A 24123-nucleotide genomic window follows, 5' to 3' on the forward strand; every position below is an offset into this window, starting at 1 on the left:
TTGCCCTGTGTTTTTGAGTTGTTGGGATCTTTCCCCCACAGATATGAAGGGTAGAAATGTAGGGTTTTTGTTTTGTTAACCAAAACATTCTCATGCAATCACAGGATTCCAGAAGCTGGGATTTAAGAAAAAAAATCAAGTATTGTTTGACTCTCAGTAAAATGGCAAGAATTGTCAATGCTGCATCAGCTTGTTAAACTGAAATGTATGTAAACAAACCCCCAAACCCGAATGTTATTGGCAATATGATTTGATCACTCTGAACTCAGGTGGTTTAGTTTTGCCTGTTTATCGTCAGTTTCTCTTTTTCTTGCACTAACCCATTGTTATGTTTTGTGCTGTCAGTGCTATTGGGGAATACAGGCTGGAATGCAGGAATTTCAGGGACCGGTGGGGTGCTTTTCCTGTAAATGTGGACCATAATTTTTTTAAATATAAAGTTCAAAACAGTCATGCAATGAGTGTGCATAAGAGAGGTTAATTGAGTGGAAACAGTGATTAGTAAAATGATTTTGTTATAACATACTAAAAATGTATTCAGTAATAAAGGTTTTATAGAGATTCCCTTCTGGGATCTTGCTGTAATATTGTAAGTGAAAAACAATATTCCAAAAAATCCCCGGCCTCCCGGGAAGGCTCACGTAGAATCAAGCAGGCTGGCTGGGCTACAAGAGGGGCTGGTGGCTGTCCTGCTCCTGCAACAGCAGCCAAACCCTGCCCTGGCCTCACTCCTGGGAAAGGCAGGTGGGAGGAAAGGGGGGGGCAGAAATCAGCATGAGGGAGAGAGCCTCGAGCCGCGTGCCACCCCAGCCTGGCTGGAATCGGCCCCATGGGGGGGGGGGGGGGGGGGGATGCGTTCACGCCCTTCACACCCCTCCCTTGAGTACAGGTCTGGAATATGTAAATAGAAAAAACAAAACTAAACAGCTGCTTAATCCATTTTAAAGAAACTGAGAACATTTCTAGGCATGTGGTGAAAACTGGCTGTGCCCCTTGAAATGAAAGCAGAGCTATTATACATGGAACCGTTTACTTCAGTGGCTACGGGTGAAAAGTAATAATTAGAACTTCCCCAGACCAATGCAGCACGGACCTGTTCAGGAGCCTTTTGAGGTCAATTGAAAGATTTTCCCGCTTCCCACTGGCTTTGGCTCAGGCTCCGTGAATGTTCAGAAAACACATTATTCACCTCCACGTTCAAAGTGAATGGCAAAGAGACGTTTGTTGCTTTAGCCTGGGCAAGATGACATTTCACCAGCATCCCGGGAGACTGGTTCCTTATAAAAGTTTTCTCTTTGCTAAGGGTTTTACCAAAGCCATATGGCCTGCCTTAGTGATAAAGACGCATTGGAACAAGATTCCCAAACCAACCAGAAGGTTGCCTGTTTGGAGTTTATAATCAGCAAGGGACTGATGGCATCACCTGGGCCAATGCTGTGAAAGGTTCCCCCCATTCCTAGCTGCAGCAGTACACATCTTAGCCCTGGAGCGGCCCAAGGCGAGCTGCAGCAGCTGGTGCCCCAGGTGGAACGTGCGATCGGTGCCCCCGCCTGCATGGCCGTCAATGGCATGATGTCATCATTGGGCGCCCCAGGTGCTCCATTGAAGGCAGCACGCTAGGTGACAGCCAAGTTGGCCTATACTCATCGGCCGCCCCTGCTTAGCCCTGATCTACAGTAACTATAGTATTCCCAGGCTGGGCATCTCCTGGAAGAGAGCATGACACTTGTGGCCAATGGTGCTGTCATTTCCTGTTAGGGACTAAGCCTCAGAGAGAGGGTTAGATGAACACCAGGCCAGAACAGCAGCCGTTATTTCCATCTGCCAGGAGGAATGTGAACCCGGGTCTGCAGAGGTAGAAGGCGGGTGTGTTAACTCACAGGCTACGTCTAAACTGTGATCCTCTTGCAGAAGAGGAAATGCAAATGGAGCACTCATTTGCATACATCACACTCTCATTTGCATTTCCTCTTCCTTTTCCTTTTGCGCAAGAGATTTTTGCACAAAAAAGCACTGTGGAGATGGCGCCTTTTTGCGCAAAAACCTCCATTTGCATTTCCTCTTCCACACGAGGATCGTAGTTTAGACGTAGCTACAGTAATTCCTGCCCCCTTTCCAGTTGCTCTCTTAGCCTTTCCTGGGTATTGAGGGGTCTGCTTCATTGTCCTCCGATCAACCAGCCTGGTGAAATAGCTGTTCTCCAGCTAGGATTTCTGTTACATGGGAAGAGATGTGTGTCAGAGTGAGATACGAATACGAATTGGTACTCTATATATGCAACCTGTTACGTCTCTAACATCCCTAGAAGCAAAGAACAGCTCCTCTGCTGGTGTAAACAGTCTTTGCTCCATTGACTAGTGGCCATGGAGGGACCATGAATGGAGCTGCGCCAATTCCCAATCAGCTGAGCATCTGGCCCACCACCTTTACAAAAGATCTCACCTTTCATCCAAGCATCTCAAAGACTTGGCAAACTCAAGCCGCTGTCAGTTTTTCTCACTTTGTCCTTGGGGGAGAGGGGTAATGTTACAGTCTTGTCAGATGCTCCTTCCAACATAAGAGTCTGTCTTTACAAATACGGCCATAGAGGTCTTCTGCAGCAGCAGCTGCTTAGGATACAGGGTTTACCTACCATGTTTTGAGTTAAATCGGTATTCCTAGATTTTAAGGTCAGAAGGGGCCACCCAGAATCATTTTGTTTGACTTCCTGTATAACACAAGCCTCAGAACCTCAACTACTAAGTCCTACATCAAGCCCATTTTTCCTGCTTGACCTATGGTCCATCTTTTAGGCTAGGTCTACACTGCCACTTTTTCTGAATCTTTTGTTGGAAGAGGCTTTTCTGACATTTGGCCTGTCTAGACTGAAAATACAGGGGCTTCCGAAAGAGCATGTTTACTCTTCTGCAAAAAAAGCGGAAGAGCAAATATGTTCCCTGCACGCAGAACAGTGTAGTCTAGACGTAGCCTCAGAAAGACACCCAGTCAGTCTGGTAGGATAATTAACTAATGGTTACTGCTGATGTAGGCGGTGAGTCAGCAATGCAGGTAAGCTTGGGTTTAACTTTAAGCTCCACTTGAAGCCAAAGCTAAGTGCTTTACTGTGCTGGGGCTTTACTGAGTGGCTATGTCTAGACTCCATCCCTTTTTCGTAAAAGGGATGTAAATTAGACGTATCACAATTGCTAATGAGTGGGGATTTAAATCTCCCCCGCTTCATTAGCATAAAAATGGCTGCCGCTTTTTTTCCGCACGGAACTTTGCCAGAAAAAAGGGCCAGTCTAGACCCTGATCTTGTGGAAAATAAAGCCTTTTCCGAAAGATCCCTTATCCCTCTATGAAATAAGGGATAAGGTATCTTTCGGAAAAGGTGGAATCTCCATCCCTACAGGTCTTTAAATCTTGGCTTGACAAAGCCCTGGCCGGGTTGATTTAGTTGGTATTGGTCCTGTCTTGTTTAGGGGCTGGACTTGATGACCTCTTGAGGTCTCTTCCAGCTCTATGATTCTGTGACAAACTACTGTACTTTTTCTTGCGCAAAATGCGCTTGTAGTGTGGACGCTTTGCGAGTTTTTGTGCATAACCAAGTGGTTTTGCGCAAAAACTCTGCAGCATAGACGTAGCCTGAGGGTACATCTAGACTACAGGGTTTTGTCGACGGAAGTTTTGTCGACAGATACTGTCGACAAAACTTCTGTCGACATAGAGCGTCTAGACACATTCAGTTCTGTCGACAAAGCAAGCTGCTTTGTCGACAAAACCCTATAGTCTAGACGCAACCCTACAGGCAATAACACCTTCTGTCGACAGAACTCTGCAGCTTTCCATTTGTCATTCCACATAATAACATGGTGCTTAAATGGGATCCGAGGCACTTCGCTAGTTATTGGGATGAGCCTATGGGCGGGCCAGATCTGTGTCGGGAAAAGAGGGAAAGTTTTTTAATTCTCACATAGTTTCCTTGTTCGGTAAGCTAAGTGTTTCCTAGTGATAGGGAATCTGGCTGTTGATGCACAGATGTGCACACGCATGTATACAACACATACACACATTGTGCATGTCTGCACATGTTCAATCATCATTTCATTTTTATTCTGTTCAGAGCCACAGGAGGCTCTGTGGTTATAGCACATAGGAATGGCCCCACTGGGTCAGACCAAAAGTCCATCTCACCCAGTGTCCTGTCTGCTGACAGTGGCCGATGCCAGGTGCCCCAGAGGGAATGAACAGACCAGGGAATCGTCTTGTGATCCCTCCCGTCGCCCATTCCCAGCTTCTGGCAAACAGAGGCTAGGGATGCTGTCAATGCCAAGGCATCATGAGACCTGACAGTGGACTGTCACAGACCACGTTGTTCCTCAGTTTCTGCAAACAACTGAAAAGGGATCATCCTCCCCTCTCCCAGTAATTAATCCCTCTTTGCTAATATTGCCACAGTTCTTATCTAAAAGTTCAAAGTATTAGTACCGTAAAGTCTCTTTTATTTTGAAGCTAAATTAAGAATTACACAGTTCTGGAAAGTCATTTTGGGCTGCTTCATGCTGATTGTGTAGGCCTTCTCCTGTGGGCAGAATAAGCCTATGGTGTATATTGTGTTGAACCGGCCTCTCTGGTTTCATAAACATCAAGAGATTGGCCAGAATTGCAAAGCTCAACTCCAGATGGACATCTCAATTCATATCTTCCCACTGTATGGAATAGTTCATGGTAGGTATCATGCAGCTTTCTCAAATGGATAGAAATCGATGGAGTAGGGCCAGCCATAATGGGGATGGAGGATAGTCGTGTGGTATAAGGCACTGGGGTAAGGGTCAGCTGATTGGGGATCATTTCCTGCTGCAGACTGCCTGCATGTCATAAGTGAAACCAGGAAAATAGCACATCATTCCTGTGCCAGGTTCATTTAGACTGTGAGATCTCTGGAGTATGGTTGGTCTCTTACTGGGGGCGTGTGCAGCACCTTGCACAAGGCCGCCCCGATCTCAGCTGAGGCTGCAAGTTGCTGTGGTGGTTAATACTAATAATACTAGGACTAGATGCAGTGGACTTGCGACCTGCTCCATTCCTGGGGAAGCGTCGCAAGCCGGGGGCATCGTAACTCAAGCCCTCATTTACTGTAGGTGCCGTGCGCCTGTCGTCAATGTGGGCCGAGGATGTAAGTCTGGGGTTTCTGGCCGCTTCCGCACTTACAAAAATGGTTGTAAGCGCGGGGGGGTCGGAACTCGGGCGGTCGCATGTAGGGGGCCTCCTGTACTGTAAGTCTCTCTGTCCACACACGCATGTATGGACATACATGTCTCTCTTTTTATGATAAAGAGCCTTTTACCTCTCTGTTGCAATGCAGCCCAAACAACTAGTGACCACAGATGGCTTCTCTCTGAGTGCTCCCCGAATGGGTGTGATAGGAGTAGGATCAGGTCCCAGCAAGCAGGTGGACACATCACAAAACCCACCAGTTGGATGGGCCTCGTTGGGAGCCATCCCAGCAGTGATGCCATGGCACCGAATGGGCTAAGGAGGCGGAGCTCCTCTCACAGGTCCCGCCCTCAAAGAAAGGTGCCCTCCAATGAGAATCAAGGCACATTGGCAGGTGGGTAGCTGGCCGCATGAGCCGGCAACCCAGGCTGTATCTGTTTTGTGGAGCGAGGACCCCAGTCCCTGGGACTGTCTCACTCCAATGCAAGTCCAACAGAACTCTGTTAACGTTGTTGGATTTATACCAGCAAGCTGAATCTGGTCCTCAGTGTTTGTGCAGCCCCTGGACTGCCTCCAGCCTGGACCAGCTCTGTTTAGCTCTATGTGCCGGCACCTTTCCTCCCCGTTGGACCAGCCTAGCCCATTTCCTGCCAAGCTGAGCAGTTCTGCAGGTTTATCTGCTAACCAGAGCTGAGCCTGGCCCAGCTGCCCAGGGCCCCCTCCTGCCTGGCATCATCCAGGTAATCATAGCCAAGGGAGAATGAAAATCCTGAGTCTGGTTGCTAGAACTGACCAGGGTCTGAACTATGTGTGTGAGTGCAACGTACAACACCAAGCACCCGGGGCTCACGAGACGGCATCTCGCAGAGCCGTGCCTGGTGCTCAGAGGGCCACGTGCACCCAGAGAGCAGCCAATGGAGCTGGGCTGCAGCTGGCGCTTGCAGAGACCTGATTTTGAAATGGCCGCAAAGCCCCTAGTTCCGCCTGGATCAGCACGTCGATGTCTCTGCTGGGTAGCAGGGCACCTGAATGCCCCCTGGAGCATCTAGGCGAGCGCATGGGGATCCTAGCTTCAGAGCCCTGGTTAGACACTAGGGCCCAGAGACCAGCTGGGGGCGGATGCCAGGGCCACTGTGGGCCCGGCAGGGACTCGCCCGCCGTATGGGGCCCCATCTCTCTGGCTGGGCGGTTCCAAACCGTGCCGACGTCATGGGAAAGCCCCACATCGACTTGACTGGGGTTTGGTGCTGGCCCTGAGCGAGAGGGAGGGGGCTGTGGCTGGGATCCCGGATCTCTTTTCAAATAGTCCAGGAGGGATCATCATTTTCAGTGTTTACTCTCCCCCCAGAGATAGCAGATGGGGTCCATTTACTACCCCCCAGAACAGCGCTGTCGTCCTTACGCTGCTGGTGATAACTACAATCCCAGATGCTACCGGGACACAGGCTGCACGATGCGGTGGGTGGCGGGTGGACGTTCTCGCCGTCAGAGCCTGTTGCTGGAACTGGCCCTGGCACCCCCGACACGCGTGGATGTCAGGCAGCTCCGTGTTGGTTGTCTCCTGCGGCTCCTGCTTTACGTGGCGTAAGGCTGTGCAGGGTGCTGACGATGCGGCGAGAGGAATGAGGTGGGAACACAAGACAAGGAGCCGCATGCCTCAGGAATGCTGCTCACCTCCTCCGCGAGGCTGTGCCTCCCAAGGGTGGTTGGAATGTACATATGTACAGGAAATGGCAGTCAATGGGTGCCCTGCTCTCCTACGGGGTGGGGGTCCTGGCCGGGTTCTCTGTAGGCTGTGCCCTTGGGCAGCCACCCAGGGGAGAGTAAGGTGCTGCCTGGCAGATAAGCAGAGCGCCCACAGTTGGTAGCATGTGTTTCAACGGGTGGTGCACATACCGTGGTGCACTAAACAAAATTTATTCCACTCACGGATGGAAAAAAATTAGAGGGAATATTGGTCCTGAGCATCTGTTCCAGAGAGCAGCAGCAAAGCATCAGCAGGATGCACTGTGGCCTGCTGCATACGGTGTCCGAATGGGCACCACAAAGGTGCAGGGATCCTCCCCAAGAGTCCTGGGGCAGTTGGGGAACCCCAGTAATGCTGCTTCACAGATCCTGGAGCATGATGCACCTTGCAGCAGCAGCTTGCACGCAGCTGGCTGAGGTTTCTCTCCACAGGTGCCACTTACTGGTGTCAGTGGAACAAAAGCCAAAGCTTCAATGGCATAAGACTTCCTAGGGCTGCAGCGCTGCAGTTTGCATCGTGATGACTGAGGTTCAGGGGGCACCTGGGCTTTTATTTCACCTGGGAGCTAAAGAGGCTGCTCCACCCCCAGGACAGCAGAACCTGGCTCCCCACTCTGCCCTTCCTGCTGGCGGGTGGGGACTGTGGGCTGCAGAGCTTCCCATCTCCAACCTGCCTTGCGGTGCAAGTTTGGTGGTCGTCTGATGATGCGCTCGCAGCCCGCGGGCCTTCCTTATTCCCTGTCCGATGCCGCCGTTTGGTTTTCTACCATTCTTCGAAAGTTTCAGCCAGAAATCTGTTGCTTTGGGGCTCCCGCACTACAGCCCCTGCCCAGTCCCCCATCACCTGGTGTGCTCACGGAGAATCAAGCATTTGCAAATGTGTTTTTTTAAGAGTCCTCGAGGAGCCCCGTGGGTCCCCCCCCAGCCACCTCCGCTAGAATTCCGTGGTGGTGACCTGGGTCACCTCTGAGTGCAGTTCCTCCCCTCTGCGGCCACGGGAGCCCCGTTGGTGGCTGTCCATGTCTAGTCATGCCGGCTTGTGGAGGGCTTCGGAAGGGGTGCAGGTGGAGACGCGCTCCCGGGTGGTGTTCCTCGCCCGGGAGAAGCTGTTCTGCTCCATCCGGGACCGGAAAGGCAGGCAGAACTCCCGGAAGCACCTCTTGAAGTTCTCGTCCAGGAAGGCATAGAGGACAGGGTTGAGGCTGCTGTTGGTGTAACCCAGGGCAATGCAGAAGTGCAAGCTGGCCACCACGTAGGGGTTCTTCTTGTCGATGTCCACCAGCGTCCAGACCATGACGAAGATGTGGATGGGCGTCCAGCAGATGATGAAGGCCGCTACCACAACCAGCACCATGCGGGTGATGCGGCGCAGGTTACGGTCCTTTTCCTTGGAGCCCGAGAGGAGGCGGACGCTCTTGAGGCGTAGGATCATCAGGCCGTAGCAGATGGTGATGACCAAGATGGGCACCATGAAGGCAAAGATGAACACGCAGATTTTGGTCACCGTATCCCAGTACATGGGGGGATCAGGGAACTGGAGCATGCAGAACACAACCCCATCTGCAGGGGAGAGAGGGGGAGAGAAATGTAGCACAGCATTAGTACTGTCTGTTACTCGGACCGCTCGCCCCAAGGGGGCACTTACAGCCTCTTCTGCTTATTAAAATGGCACAGGCGAGGAACTCGTCATGTGTTCCCATGTTTCTGTGTCAACATAATTAAATACTCCTGACAGTCGAACACCAAGCGATGAGAATCACATGGGCAGGATAATTGGAACTGCAGTTGAATTCAACAGGCCTAATTTGCACCAGCGTAGGAGCCTGCATTTGCATACAATAGGGCCTTATTTGCATGCTGTGTCTCCCATTGTATTCAAACGATTAGACTGTTCAAAGATGCCACCCCCACAATCCTGCATGCAGCCAACCGGGCACCCTTTCCAGCAGACAGATCCGTCTGTGTGCCTGCAGCTTCCACCCTTGGTATCTGTCAGTTCCCTAACAAATCCAGCTAAATTCCTAACATTTGCACTTGGATTGATTTAACTCTGGCTACAGAGTGCTTCAGAGATAGAGTCTCAGATGGGAAGCCATATTAATCTGTATCTGCGAAAACCAAGAGAAGTCCTGTGGTACCGTAGAGACTAACAGATATATTAGGGCAAAAGTTTTCATGGGTAAAGCCCACTTCATCAGATGAATTGGAATGGAAGTTACAGAAGCAGGGGTATAGATAATGAAGTTGCTTATGTTAATGAAACTAATCAAGTCAGGGTGGAAGTGGGTCATTCACAGCATTTGGGGTGGAGATGGGAATATCCAGAGAGGGGAAATGGCCTTTGTAATGCGTTAACCAGTTGAGATCCTTATTCAGTCCTGAGCTGATAGTGTTGAATTTGCAAATGAATTCCAGTTCAGCCAGTCTCCCTTTGGAATCAGAGAGAGAAGGGATTAGTTGTGCTCAGGCCCAGCAATTTAAAAAGGCCCAGGACTCCGGCCACCACTGCTGCTACTGTGGCAGAAGCCAGTGGCCTGGGCCCTTTAAATCACTGATGGAGCCCCATGCACCACGATTTGGGTGGCACTGAGGGCTGGGTGGGGGAAGCGCAGTGCGGTCTGAGCACTTCCCTCCACTCCTTCCACGGGTCCTGGAGACAAGCCAAGGCCCAACGAAGTCTGTCGACAGCCCAGGTGCTAGCCCAGTGCCTTACACGTTCCACCATCCTTCCCTTCCCTTCTAGCCAGTGGCTATCTGACGCGACACCTACACACGTCTTACACCCGGGTGGGGATCCTAAGGTCTGGGGGGCAGAGGTGCCTCCCAGCTTGCTTGGCTCCAGTCCCTCAGGGCACAGGGCCTCCCCCAGCATGGGGGAGCCTGCGCTGGCTTGCCAGCCCCTCCCCCTGCGGGGCTAGAGCACACAAAATCTACTAGCCTGGGACCACTAGGCTCTGGTGCGTGAGGCGAATGCGGGAAGCGTCTTTCTCCTTCTCAGTCGGTTGCTTGGTTTTTTTGGTTTGCTTCTCACTTGTGTGCAGCCCTCAACTGAATTTTTTGTGGGTCAGCAGCCCCAGCCCAAAAAAGGTTCCCCCCAAATGCCCAGCTAGCACGGGCATAGATAGCAGTGTCAATGGTGAGGCACTGTTTAGGTGAGGAACCAGCCATGTCAAAGCCTGAAGGTACGGCCCCGAATGGCTCTCTGCGTGCCCAAGCAGCACCGCCTCCAGCTACACTGCTCTTCTTAGCAGCATAGAGCCCACGGCGTCCCTGCGGCCGGGGCCTTTCCCCACCTCAGGGGGAAGCTCTGGCAGGGGGAAGGCAGAGGGCAAAGGGTTTGAGAGCTGCCTGCTGCTGAAGTCTTTCCCCCCTGCCTCTCCCCTGCTAGAGTCTTTCCCTGCTGCGTTGTTGTGGCTTGGACACAGCCTGTTTTCCCTGCTGCTGCAGGCACAGGCGAGGCCTGGGTGCCAGTCCCCCTGCTGCAGGCGGGTCTGCTCCAGTCCAAGGGGCGCAGCAGGGGGGCCGCCATCACTTGCCTTTTGACTTTGTCACAGCCAGGATCATGATGGGCACGCCGATGACCGAGGAGAGGACCCAGATGCAAACGTTGATGACCTTGGCCTTGGCGGGGGTGCGGAAGTCCAGGGCCTTGACCGGGTGGCACACGGCGATGTAGCGATCCACACTCATCATGGTGAGCGTGAAGATGCTGGTGAACATGTTGTAGTAGTCGATGGAGAGGACGACCTTGCAGAGCAGCTCCCCGAAGGGCCAGGTCTCCATCAGGTATTTGGCGCTCTGGAAGGGCAGCGTGCTTGTGGCCAGGGCGTCCGCCAGAGCCAGGTTGAAGATGTAAATGTTGGTGGCTGTTTTCATCTTGGTGTATCTGAGGGGGCATCGGGAAAGAGAAAGGTTAAAGAGGTTTGTCCTTGGGGGGGAGGGGGGCTGTGCAGAGACTAAGGCCCAGATCCTCAATTTTCTTTTTTCCTGGCGGCCTCTCCACCCTGGCTCCGCCTCTTCCTACCCCCACTCCACGCCCTCCCCTGAGCACGCCCCACTCTCCCTCTGTCTCTTACTCCTCCACCCTCCACCCCCCGGAGTGCCGCCCGCCTGCCACTGAACATCTCAGCAGCAGGACTTATGGTGGGGCCACCGAGCAGCTGATCAGCCGGGTGGCTGAGCATCCACTATTGTCTTCTGTGGCTGCTCCAGCCACACAGCATCCATAACGTTGGCACCTATTCTGTTGAGGCTCTGGGGCCTAGTCCCTGTCTATAAGGTGGGTTAGAGTCGAATTAAGAATTTTCCATGTCAATCCCTTCCCCTGCCCCCCTTTTTTCTTCTCGTTTATCTACACAAAACTTTCCATAGGGGTGGAATTACTAGGCAAATCTCCATTTCAAAATCCACTTCAGTAAGGGTTAAGGGCTTGATCCAAAACTCAATGAAGTCAGTAGGAGCCTTTCTCAAGACCTGAGTAGGTGTTGGATCAGAACTTACGTGCATGTTGAGAATGAATCCATCTTTCCTGGCTTACTTGTGGAAGGGATTTGTGCAGAAATGAACCATAGGCCGCAGGTCCGGATGTGAGTCATCAAAGCACTGAAGCGCTTGCTTAACTTTAAACACACGATTAAATCCCATCGACTTTAAATCGGGGCATATGTTAACCAGAGCAATGAGAGGGCGTGTTCCTTCGACATAGTGTGGTGTAGACACTGCAGTAAGTTGATCTAGCATTAGTGAATACCTAAAGGGTGCACAGCACCTTACAAGATTGGGCCTTTAGTTCTTCAACACAGGTCCATGTAGGATCATTTCAAGGCCTTGACTACACTATGGAGTTTGTCGACAAAATAATGGAGTTGTATGCACTGAAATGCTCCCCCCTCCCCACCCATGTAACTCCCCTACTGTGTCGGCATAATAAAACCACCTTTGTGAGAGGTGTAGGGCTGATGTTGGTATAGTTAGGCTCATGCTAGACACTGCATTCCTTCCATCAGCTGTTGCTGTCATTCTTGTCAATTTCACATCTCACCTTGAGCCATGAAGTTAAGGAGAAAGCTGGCCCCCAAACTGGGATGTTGGTTGGTCTCCACTCCAAGCCAGGCTGCCGTCGGGGCTCCCTGTGCCCTGTTGAGAACCTTACTGCCCCCTGCTGCGAGCAGGGCAACGGACTGGACTCCAGGAGAGGATCTCCCCACTGGAGGCAAGAAACCCCAGTGGGCAGCAGTGGGGATCTGCATGGAGCTGAGAGCCCTGACTCTCAGTCCCCCACACTGTCCTTCTTCTGTGGATAGAAACGCTCCTGGTGAGGATGCTTACCATGGACAGGAGGGTAGGTTGGCCATGAGGCACCCCAGTAATTAATATGGTGGCTGTAAATTAACCTAACTTACGATGATCTAGCTTTGTAGGTTAGACATAGCCTTAGGCATGTGTTTAACTGGAGTGGTTTCTTTGAAATTAAGCTCATACAGATGTAAACAGGATCTGAAGGATTGCTTCCCTTGCAGCTAGCTCAGGGCTGGGCAAAATACGGCCCGTGGGCTGGATGCAGCCCGCAAAGCCACTGGGTCCAGCCCGCAGACCACCCTGCCGGGACCCTCAGGTACACAGTTGCTGTGGGTTTAAAGTGCAATCTGGTGGCTCTCTGCTCTGGAGGGGGGCTTTGTGTGATCTCCCTCCCCCCAGACCAATCCTCAGTTCCTATTGGCCAGAAAGAACAGGCCAATAGGAATTGACCCCAGCCAATCTCTCAGTTCCTATTGGCTGGAAACAACCAGCCAATAGGAGCTGAGAGATTGGCCTGGAGGATGGGGGCAGCACAAGCCTTTTCCCCCTCCCAGAGCTGAGAGCCACATGGAGGGAACAGCCTGCAGCTTGAAGTGATCTGGGGCTGCAGCAGGCAGGGAGGCCCAGCCTGCCTCGGGTGCTGGCCCGGAGATGCTTAGGTAAGTGCCTCCCAGCTACAGTCTGCCTCTGGCACCCTGCCCCTCCCGCACCCCAACTCCCTCCCCCAGGTCACCATCCAAACCCTCAGCACCCTTGCCCCAAGTCACGACTCCCTCCCAGACCCTGTACCTCCTCCTCCACTCCTCCCCCAGGCCAGAATCTTCTCCTGCACCCAAACACCCTCCCAGACTCAGCACCCCAACCCCCTGACTCAGGTCACAACCCCCTACTTCACCCAAACTCCCTCTCAGACTCACACTGTCTCCTGCACCCCAGTCCCTTACCCTGTGTGGCCTTCTGTATCCAGCCTCCATCCTAGACCCTGACCCGCTCCACAGAAAAGGAACATGGAGTGTGGCCCTTCACCACTTTCTAAAATCTTGGAGTGGCCACCCACCAAAAATTTTTACCTTGCCAACACAGGATAAGGCACTCCCTGACAGTAGGGAGGGTTCTGGAGTGGTTATGGGGACAGGGCATTACCCTGTGGCATGCAGAGTTGTGGGTTCAAGTTTCTTCCCTCCCCAGAGCAGCTAGATAGCAACACAGGCTGTCCCAGGGATGACTGCCCTGAGCTAGGGGGATGAGACCTCGGGTGTGTCTGTGTAAATACAGTTTGCTCCAGCTTTGCTTAGGTTTGTTAGATATTCAGCAGGTGGAATGGTATTTTGCTTAATTTGTGTCCCAATACCAGCTCTGTATTAAGTGCAGGAAGAGCTGAGACATGGTGACCAATGTTTGTAATGCTGTGGGAACACAGAAGAGGACTGTGCTAACTTGTTCCAAAGGGAAGGGCTCACAGTCAGAAGAAAGAACCTTGCTAAGACGGGGCTTGACTTGCAGTGCACTATGGGAGGAAGGAGAGGTGAGAGAAGGGTGCTCTGGTTTAGAGGCTGCAGAGCCCCTCCCTTTGCTTGGACGGGTTAGCCCTGGTCTTCCCCTGCCCCTTCTTCCAAAGACCAGATAAGAGTGAAATCACTGGGATTTGAAATCATTGGAGACTGATGGGCAGAAGTCACAGCCAAGAAGTGGCTGGCGGCTGCTGGTGACTGACAGCCAGCAGGGTGGTGGTGGAGAGATGCGATGCCACAAGTGGGCTGCAGGATGGCGGTGGAGAAGTGTGACAAGCTGCCAGCACGGTGACAGCAGAGAGCAGTGGGCAGGCAGAGGGTGAGTGACCAGAAGGGTGAGTGAGATGCCTCCTACCTCCCCTTCCAGGAAGAGAGGTGAACTCTGCAGCTGCACCTCTGAACTCTGGGTCTACTCTGACCAAGGGCACCAATTATAAGTGGGGGGCAGAGAAGGTCTGGGCATGTGAAGGGGACATTCAGGTTGCTGGACAAGAACCTGAGATGAAAAGGACATTGTCCAGCCTACTTGAGGTGGGACTGTCACTCTTGGTTTATATTTATGAACCCTGTTTGGGGTATTTCCCAAATTAATGCCAAGTTACTTCCCTCCCTTTTATTAAAAGTTTCTTTTTTACATTCAGGCTTGTGAGTGGGGAATCATTGCCCCTCTGAGGCACCCAGGAGTGAGGTGTGAATTTCCCAGGTGGGGGCTTGAGTTCTGCATTGGATGGATGGAGAGAAACCCCTGGATATTGAACCAGCCCTGGCAGAAGGGCTACACTTAGGTACTTGGCTGAATTGGGGCTCCAATTAGGAAAGACTAGAATAAAGTTCAAACTTGCCTGAGTTTCTAATCCCATTAGCTGAACAAGGAGGCATTAATCATTTCAGAGAAAAACAATTGCTTTGAGAATTCAAAGGAATATGAAGTAATAGCGCATGAAGAGTCTTTCAGAAAGGCCTTTTCAGAAAGGCCTCTTTTCAAATTATACCAATTTAATCTATCTCTGCAGCTCAGCTACAAAAGCAGTTAGGCAACGTTCTTCATATGCTTTGCTTTGCTTTGCTTTGCTTTGCTTTCTTTCTTTCTTTCTTTCTTTCTTTCTTTCTTTCTTTCTTTCTTTCTTTCTTTCTTTCTTTCTTTCTTTCTTTCTTTCTTTCAGAAATCCATTCAACAACCTAAGGGAACTAGTGTGCTGAAATATCCCAGTTAACAATATTTCTTTGAAATTTTAGCTTTTTCAGCTTCCCCGAAGACTTTACAAACTTTATATAATACTAGAAGATTTACCCGGTGTTGCTTGGGTCCCTCAGGGCTGCTGGCGTGCGGGGTGCAGGAGTCAGAATTGGGGTAGGGAGGGGCTCAGGGAAGAGTGTGGGAGGTACAGGAGTCAGGGCATGGGGTGGAGGTGCAGGAATCAGGGAAGGGGATGGGAGGTGTGTGGGGAATCAGAGGAGAGGGTGGAAATGCAGGAGTCTGGGAAGGGGGTGGGAGCGGCCACTGGCTGCTCCCTGGGCTAGCCTGGCTCAGTGAGGGCTGTGCTGCTTGGCCACCAATGGCTCCATAGCTCTTTGAGGCCATTGGGTTGGCCGGGTCCTCTCCTTGTGCTTGCTCTGTGGTCATTCTGTAGTATACCTGTCCCTGCTATCACAGCCCTCCCTTTTCATTTGATGAGAAACAGTCGCATTCCATGCCCATCCCATTGTCCTGGCACAACCAAACCCTGATCTTTCTGTAAGTTAGGATAAGAGGAAGCTGCATAACAAATTTGGTGGTCCTTGCTCTTACCCTTAGGAGTTCTCAGACAAACAGACTCACACATGGACACATGCACAATTTCTCTCAAATATATAGTAGATAAACTTCACATAACCCTAACTCAGAAGAACTTGGTTCTTAGAACCACTTTAGAGCAGGTAAACCGAGAAACACAGGGACACATTTCTAGAAGAGCGCTGGGCCAGGTTTTCCCTGTGTACAGCAGCTTCTAGCTTTTCAGAAGTGCTCAGCATTCAATGTGCGCCTGAGGTTCTGATATCTTTTGAATACCTGCCTGCTTATGGAAAGGCCAGAATAATTTGGCTGTCTAAAATCTGGGTACTTTTTAGATACCTAAATGGGAACTAAGTGCTTTTGAAAATTCTGGCCCAAGAGATTATGCAGTTTATATAAAATCAACACGGCCAATGGCTAGCAGCTCCAGGAACAGAGCTCAAGGGACTTGTCTTCTCACTGCATTGTGCACTAACCACTAGTACATTCCTTCCGATTTGCTGAATGTGTCGATGCATATTAAACACGTAGAAAACAAATGCAGTTAGCCATTTTCATAAACCACTTGGGATAAGGGCCCTCCTGGGTCCCTCATGAAACACCGAGAACTTTCAGAACATTACTGAAATTAATTTTTTTTCCTTTCGGCCTTCAAATGATTGGTCTTGCCCTCACAAGTTCTAAAATGCCGAGTTCCTGCACAAGGCCAAATGTAGAACCCCGAATATTCTAAAGGGTTCCGGGGTCTTCAAGGTTCTGAACTGTGAAATCTATGAAGCTGTCAGCATTTTTAAAGATCTGCAGCCATAGCCTCAGGTTGGTCTTGGTTGAGTGTTCCTGACTTTGGAATTTGCTTCCCCAGCAGATTGGAGAGCTGTTGAGCTGATGAAGTTTAATAAGAACAAATGCAAAGTCCTCCATTAAGAAGGAACAATCCGTTTCACACATACAAAATGGGAAGGGACTGCCTAGGAAGGAGTACTGCAGAAAGGGATCTAAGGGTCATAGTCGACCACAAGCTAAATGTGAGTCTACAGTGTGACACTGTTGCAAAAAAAGCAATCATGATTCTGAGCTGCATTCACAGGAGTGTTGTGAGCAAGACACAAGAAGTCATTCCTCCACTCTACTCTGCGCTGATTAGGCCTTTATTGGAGTATTCTGTCCAGGTCTGGGAACCACATTTCAAGAAAGATGTGAAGAAACTGGAGAGGCTCCAGAGGAGAGCAACAAAAGTGATGAAAGGTCTAGAAAACATGAGTTATGAGGCAAGGCTGAAGGAATTGGGCTTGTTTAGTTTGGAAAAGAGAAATCTGAGGCTATGCCTACACTACAGAGTTTTTCCGGGATACTGGAACAGTTTCCGAAAAAGCGGGCACGTTCTTTTGGAAGCCCTGTATTCCTCATTTGATGAGGAATAATGGCTCTTCCGAAAGAGGAAGTTCTTACCACATTTGGCCCCACGTAGACAGGCCAAATGTTGGGAAAGACTCTTCTGGAAAAAAAAGGCAGAAAAAGGTAGGCAAAAAAAGATTGCAGTGTAGACGTAGCCTGAGAGGGAGCACGATAGTGGTTTTCAGGTATCTAAAAGGGTGTGACAAAGAGGAGGAGGAAAAATTGTTCTCCTTAGCCTCCGATAATCGGACAAGAAGCAATGGGCTTAAATTGAAGCAAGGGAGGTTTAGGTTGGACATTAAAAAAAACTTCTGAACTGTCAGGCTATGTCTACACTGGCACCCTTTTCCGGAAATGCTTAAAACGGAACCGTCTCGTGGTCTGGGGTGGGACTAGGGCACTGGGCAGGAGTTTCTGGCGCTGCCTGCAGCTGCCAAACCCCAGTGATCGCAGACGCTCTCCCCTAGGAGATGAGGTGTCAGGTTTTGATCTATGGCTGGCCTGAGGGCAGAGCCAGATGCTACCTTGCCTGGGCTGAATTCCTCCGGTCATGGAGGAATTATTATTCCAAGGGGGGGTTCCCGCAACGCCGCAGCCTCTCCTTCATAATAGGAATGGAGTGTGCTCCCTTCACTGCCCCCAGGCTGGGACGCACGCTCCATTGCAAGGAGAGGCAAGGGACTGGGCAGCTCTCACCTTGCCCCCCTTTTCTCCCTCTCTTGCTTTGGAGGGCTGCATTGGAACTGTTGCGCCTCCTTTGTCCAAACAGAAAAACCTCCACTTGGGCACCATAGCTCTGGGAGAGCCCCTGCTGTGTTCTCACGCCCGTCCGCAAATAGTCCCTTAATCCCCAGCCTTTCTAACCCGTTTTAAAAGTGCGGAGCGCAGGTTAATCTGCTAATTGCCACAACACTCTGGGTGCGTCTAGACTGGCAAGATTTTACGTAAAAACTTGCCAGCTGTCTACACTGACCGCTTCAATTGCGCAAGAGCACGGACTTTGTAATGTACAAAATCAGTGCGTCTTGCGCAAATACTTTCCCACTCCCGCTCGGGGATAAGCCCTCTTGTGCAAGAATACTTGCGCAAGAAGGCCAGTGTAGACAGGCACCTTAATTTTTTGTGCAAGAAAGCCCGATGGCTAAAATGGCCATTGGAGCTTTCTTGTGCAAAAGTGCGTCTAGATTGGCACGGATGCTTTTGCACAAAAGCACTTTTTTGAGCAAAAGCATCCTTGCCAATCTAGACGCTTTTTTGTGGAAATACTTTTAACGGAAAAAAGTTTCCGTTTAAAGTATTTCTGCAAAATCATGTCAGTCTAGACGTAGCCTCTATGTTGGGCAGGGAGGATGGTGATTATACTGTAGTGCCTAGAAGTCGTAGCTGAGGTTAGGATCCTATTGTGCTAGGCCCTGTGCATTCAGTGAAGAAGCAAGTCCAAAGGGCTTTTGATCTAAAGAGGCAAAAGTATCGTTGTTTAGCAGCATCTTTGCTTTACAGCTGGAGAACGGAGGCTTGGGAAAGTCTGGCAACTTGCCCAGGATCCCACAGGAAGTCTCGCAGCCCCAGAAACAAAACCCAGGCCTCAACCCTGGAGGATCCCTTTCCTCTTTTAGAGCATCGAGCGGCCCCTGGCAGAGGTGGGCCAAACGGCAGATGTTGCACACAGGAGCCATGTGACTTGCACACGGGCAGGGCAGAGGAAGAGCCAGCATTGGCTGCCAGGCAGTTGAAGAGCACAGCCTGATAGCCAGACAGTTAGACCCAGTGCCATGCTGGCCAATCTTTGATATAGGGGGTCGGAGGGTGGAAAAAACACAAAATCTTCCACCTGGCCCATCACTCCTGTAGTATGGACAGGGGAGCTCCTGACCATTGGGAGAGAAGACGAGACACCTGAGTGAGCGAAACATTTCCCCTGGCAGTGCAGACTCCAAAGGGAGGTTGCATCCGTCCACATCACTCTGAACCCTTTCTGCATGCGGTGAATGCCCTGAGCTACCATGCGTCTCGCCCCACCTACCCTTGGATCTGGGCATTACCTCAGGCCACTCAAATCTTTTCCTAGCTTTAAAAGAAAATGAGCCCAAGGGGTACCTGGAAGCAGCTGACTCGCTCTGACATTGGTAAATGACAAAGACCCAAGGGGGAGGGGGGTGCCCCATTGTTTCCAAGAGGGGAAAAATGAATGTGACTTTGGTGGGGCAGAACCATGGCTCTGCCTACGCCCACCGAGGAGCGGCTGCGTAGGAAGAATCACAAAGCAGCCGTTCATTTCTATTCAAAGCCATGATGACATGCAGTTACGGGAGAGAGCAAACAGGAGCCTACACCGTCTTTCAGGAGTCACTTTCAAGCCAGTGCCAAGCTCACGTCCCCGCAGTGCTGGGCTCACACACAGCTGGCCAGGCTAATTTCACAACAGGGCAAGCTAGAACATTAGTATCACTTGTCTCATCTCCTGGAGAAACCCGTCCTTGACGTCAGACTGAATGGTGCTCCGGGGCTGTGACATTCAATCCCCGATGTGCGGTCCCTGATTTCACCTGGAGTTACACCCAGGGTGAAGTGCTCCCACCTCTACTAGGCGTTAACTCTTTGGTGCAAAAAGTAGGCAAAGCTTTTAAAACAAGGACACCACAAAGGGCAGGGATGAAATACAAATCAGACCATAGGGAGACACCACTGTGATGGAAGCACAGAATATTCAAAGCACAGAAATGGCTCACATCAGGGGCAGGGGCCATATTCCCATCCCTGCTGGCTGGATGTTCCAGTCCGAGGTTCGCCTCTGATCCCCCAGGTGGAGAACACAACCCGTCTGCTTTTCGGAGAGGCACACACACATACGCTGCTCCGGCTGCTAACTCTGATGGCTGAGGACACAGTGAATCAGCAGTGGATTGAATGAAACAGAATTTGGGGAGAGGGACTAGGAAGGCTGCAGACTCCTAAGGAAAGGAGGACGGAAAACCAGCCGATGTTTTGTCACCATTAGAGCTTCAGGCTTGCCCAGAGGCAGGGGGAAAGCAAAGTGTCCCCTCCAGAAGAGGTCCCTCCCAGTCAGAATGAAGGGTTAGTGGCTGGGCCGGTGGGTCTTCGGTCCACCCACCTAGTGCTCGCCACTGTCGGCAGACAGGCTACTGGGCTAGATGGACCTTTGGTCTGACCCGGTACGGCCGTTCTCATGTAGCACCTGTTCTTCTGGGGTAAATAATGAAAAGGCTCCAGGTGAGCCCAGCACAGAATTCACTTTTTAAAAGTTACTCTTGGTTTAAAATGCAGCAGCTTAAAAACTAGCAGGGCTGGCTCTTGCCACCTCTGTCCCGCACAGCCGTTTACCCCGGGCAACGTGGGGGTAAAATTCTGGCACCCTGGGCAAGACAGAAAGAGCCAGCTAAGCAGCAGCGCTTCCTTGTCTCCCAGGCTCTGTCCTCTGCTTAGCTCTGGTCTCTCTCCTGCCACTGTCCACAGGGGTAAGGCCAAGGCAGCCTGGGGTTCTAGTCAGGCTAGGGTTAACAGGGTTACCCAAAGCATTATGGGATAGCATCTGCCCTCCCCTTGCATGCAGGGGTGTGAGTGGGAGTACTGTCGTCTCCCCCAGGCTCTGCTTTGCTGCAGTTCCCAGCCTGCAGTCCCATGAGTAAGTTTGCCTCGGTTTACCTGAGCAAGCCCGTTCCAAAGCTAGCGCACAAGAGCAGTGGTTAGGCTTTACTTTATTTCCCCTCTTTGTGCCCTGTTGAGGTTATTCGGGGGGGGGGAGGCACTTTCTTCCTGGAAGCTGACACAGGCTCAACTCCTCTGTCCCTCCTCCCCAGGGTAGTGTAGAACACTAAGCTGGGACTCAGAAGGCTGGGCTGTGTCAGTGGGGAAAAGCACTCGATAAAAACCAGGTGTGTGGGCTGCTTTGACAACCTGGCCCCAGGTGACACCCCTGAGTCACACACAGTCTGTGGCTGAGGTGGAAACTCAAGCCAGAGGGAGTCAAGTGTCCATGACAAAAGACCCTCCTGTCTCACTAGCCTTCCTAACAGCAGTTGGTCGGAAACATTTTCATCTAGGAACCAGCGCGAGCGTCTCGCTGTATCTACGTACCAGGTGAATCCAGAGAAATTGAAGCGTACCCATTCCTGATGTGCTTAGGGAAGCCTGTAAACACCTGTCTTAATGTCAGCTGTGCATTAATTATTGTTTCTCATTCGACCTAATTTAGCTCATTACATGGTGATCAGCAAATCGTGAGCACCCTTCAAAACACTCTGGGCCAAAGTCAGGCCTGGTGTAAGCAGGTGTAACAGAGCCCTGCCCCGTTATACCAGCAGTAAAACTGTCCCTGCAGGAAGGGAGTATGTGGGAGCTGTGGGCATGTCTGACAGAATCACCCCCCTCCCCCGAAAGCTTTGGTGGGTCATTGAACAAATTGGCCTTATGAATATGCACAGGCAGGTGTATGGATTTTCATATATTATCCAGGAGCAAATCCTGCCTGGCTCTATGCAGGCAGCCGCATAGTGGTTCCATGCAAGTGGGGGTGCACATCTTCTGTGTAGTGCCAAGTTCCACACCACAGGGAGGGATTGGGGGGAGGTGAGGCTGGGGCCAGGCTGGAGGAGTCTCCCACCCTCCCCTGCAGAAAAGCTGGGTTAGGGCCCCAGCAGTGACTGCAGCTCTGTGGTCTCTGGAGGGTGCAGGGTTCTGTGTGTCTCCCCAGGGTGCAGGGGAGTGGAATTGCCACGTTCATGATGGCTGCTGCCTTTGGGTCAGTGCTTTTCCACCAGGCTTGCCCAGTGGCATGTCCAGCACCTGACTGACCTGTCCAACTGCCCAGGGACTCCTCCTCCCAAGGTTTTGTAGCAAGAGCTCTTTGGCCAATTCTGCAGCACAGTCAGAGGGGGGAGCCGTAACCGGTTTCGCTGACTGTGAGGCTACGTCTAGGCTACAGGCTTCTTTCAGAAGCTTTTTTCAGAAGAGATCTTCGGAAAAAATGTCTTGCTCAAGAGAGCTTCCACGCTACGAAAGTGCATAAAAAAGCCATCTGCTTTTTCAAAAGATGGTCCACACTGGATGGACGCTCTCTCGCATGTAAGCTGTGATTGCTATGGATGGAATGGTCACCAGGGCACCTGTGCTTTTTCCTCTTCCCTCTTCTTCCAAAACAACTCCCTCTTCCCCGCCCACACCCGCCTTTTTGCAAAAGAGCTCTTTCGCCAAAAGGCTTCTTCCTCGTAGAATGAGGATCAGCCATGCCGGAAAAACTTCTCCGTTCTTTTGACTTTCTTGCAGAGCAATGCAATTGCTGTGTGGACGTTCCTCAAGTTTTGTCCGAAAAACGGCCATTTTTCTGAGAAAACTCTATAGTGAAGACATACCCTTGAGCAGAACCGGCCCAAGGTACGGGCTGACTGGGCTACTGCCCGGGGAGCCCCATTGTAGGGAGTGCTGCGCGGGGCTGCTGGGTGGGGGTGGTACCGCACATGCGCTGTGTGCCCGGGGCCACGCATGCGCCACACACCCGGGGGCAGGGCCACGCACGCGCCACACACCCGGGGGCAGGGCCATGCATGCGCCACACACCCGGGGGCAGGGCCATGCATGCGCCACACACCCGGGGGCAGGGCCACGCACGCGCCAGGCGCCCGGGGGCAGGGCCACGCACGCGCCACACACCCGGGGGCAGGGCCACGCACGCGCCAGGCGCCCGGGGACAGGGCCACGCACGCGCCACACACCCGGGGGCAGGGCCACGCACGCGCCAGGCGCCCGGGGACAGGAGGCACTGCGTGCCCGGGGGCAGAGCCATGCATGCGCCGCGCCCCCGGAGCCTGAGGCACACAAATGGCTCGTGCCAACCCTGCCCTGGACAACAGCAGTCCCTGTTGCAAGACACATTCTCACAACACTCTCTGCCCCTGGGGGTTTCAAGCTGGTGAACTGGCTTAGCGCACTAGTGCCGCACACCAAGCTCAGAGCCTCCACCCGCTGACAGGAGACAGAATGTGGGGCCACCCTCAAAGAGCAGTTTTCATCTCATGACAGAGGAGAACGTGAAGCCTTGATTATCACCAGGGAGAAACAAGGATGGGGGGAACAAGAGAGTTTGAGGGGAATGATCCACTGCGTCCTCATAAAATCAGATTCACAAGCATGCTGAGTCTCACTCCCAGGATGCACTAAACCCAAGGCCCTATGTGCACTGCACCCTGGGAATCCTGGCAGGGGAAGGAATGTGGGGAGCTAACACAGCTGGGGTCTGACTTTTGCAAGAGCTGAGTACTTTCAGCTTTCATTGCTGGCCCTGGGTAGGCAGCTTGCCAACTGTCTTTGCAAATGGGGCCATCAGCACCCGCACCGATATTTAAAGCCCATGTTGGAGGTTGGGGGAGGTGGGATTCAAGTGTAGGACTGTACCCAGCTTGGCCACAGGGCAGACGTGGCTTTGTAGGGTGTTCAGCAGGGCTCCCAGAATGACCTGGCTTGTCCCAGCAGCAGGGTCGCTGCCGAACCAGGAAGTAAAAGGCAGAAGTGGGTTGGTGGCTTTGCACATTTTGAGTAAATGTGCTTCTGGCTTTCTGGAATTCTGGGCTCTACAGGAAAATGTTTGGGTGCAGCCAAAGCCTGGGTCCAGCAACTGGGCTGTGCCCTTCTGAGCCCGCTCATGCACCCATTAGAGTCAATCAGAGCTTCGCCTTTACTGGGAGCCGGATGGATGTGTGTGTGCAGGGTGGGGGCAGAATTAATTCTCCCCAAAGGCTGCAGAGAAGTGGAATCAAATATCCCTGCAGTATCCCCATCTTGACTGCACAGTGGGAGTGCTGGTGGATGGGGTAACTGCCTTGCACCAGCCTCCCTTCACAAGTTTGGGGTGCAAAAGTTGCTCACCACAACTCCCCCCCAATGGTCCTACCAAGGATAGTGTGGTGGCATCACATGGCCCTACACTCAAAGCCTTTTCCTTAGCTGCGGGATACATGGACTTCATAAAAATGAAGAGGCCAGATTCTCAGCTGATGTAAATCAGCATATTTCTTTTGAGGTCAATAGATCATCCCTGATTTACATTGGTGGGGGACCTGTCACAGCAAGGATCACTCAGAGCATCCAGCCCATTATTCTCTTGGGGTTTTTTTTTCAGCTCTGTAAAATTCAGCTTTATGATCTTTTCCCTTCCTCTAATTAGCTCATAAATGTCAGCTCCCTAGTTCC

General features: G+C 51.7%; 1 protein-coding gene and 1 long non-coding RNA gene across 2 annotated transcripts in view; one reads left to right on the top strand and one right to left on the bottom strand.

Annotated features, from left to right (window-relative positions):
* Positions 1-10626, top strand: part of LOC106732413 (uncharacterized) — a 49471-nt gene extending 38845 nt beyond the window's left edge. The window contains exon 3 of the long non-coding RNA XR_016347886.1: positions 10497-10626. This is a non-coding gene — a long non-coding RNA (uncharacterized LOC106732413). The remainder of the gene's footprint in view (positions 1-10496) is intronic.
* The window catches only part of OPRD1 (opioid receptor delta 1), a 29973-nt gene continuing 10029 nt past the window's right edge, over positions 4180-24123 (bottom strand). Inside the window, exons 2-3 of the mRNA XM_075908672.2 lie at positions 10479-10828; positions 4180-8502 (exon numbers count right to left, since the gene is read on the bottom strand). Of these exons, the coding sequence (XP_075764787.1) occupies positions 7970-8502; positions 10479-10828 (883 nt within the window). The 3' untranslated portion in view covers positions 4180-7969. The remainder of the gene's footprint in view (positions 8503-10478; positions 10829-24123) is intronic.

This window comes from Pelodiscus sinensis, chromosome 26 (assembly GCF_052426305.1).
Source record: "Pelodiscus sinensis isolate ZL-2025 chromosome 26, ASM5242630v1, whole genome shotgun sequence".
NCBI classification, from domain to species: domain Eukaryota; kingdom Metazoa; phylum Chordata; order Testudines; family Trionychidae; genus Pelodiscus; species Pelodiscus sinensis.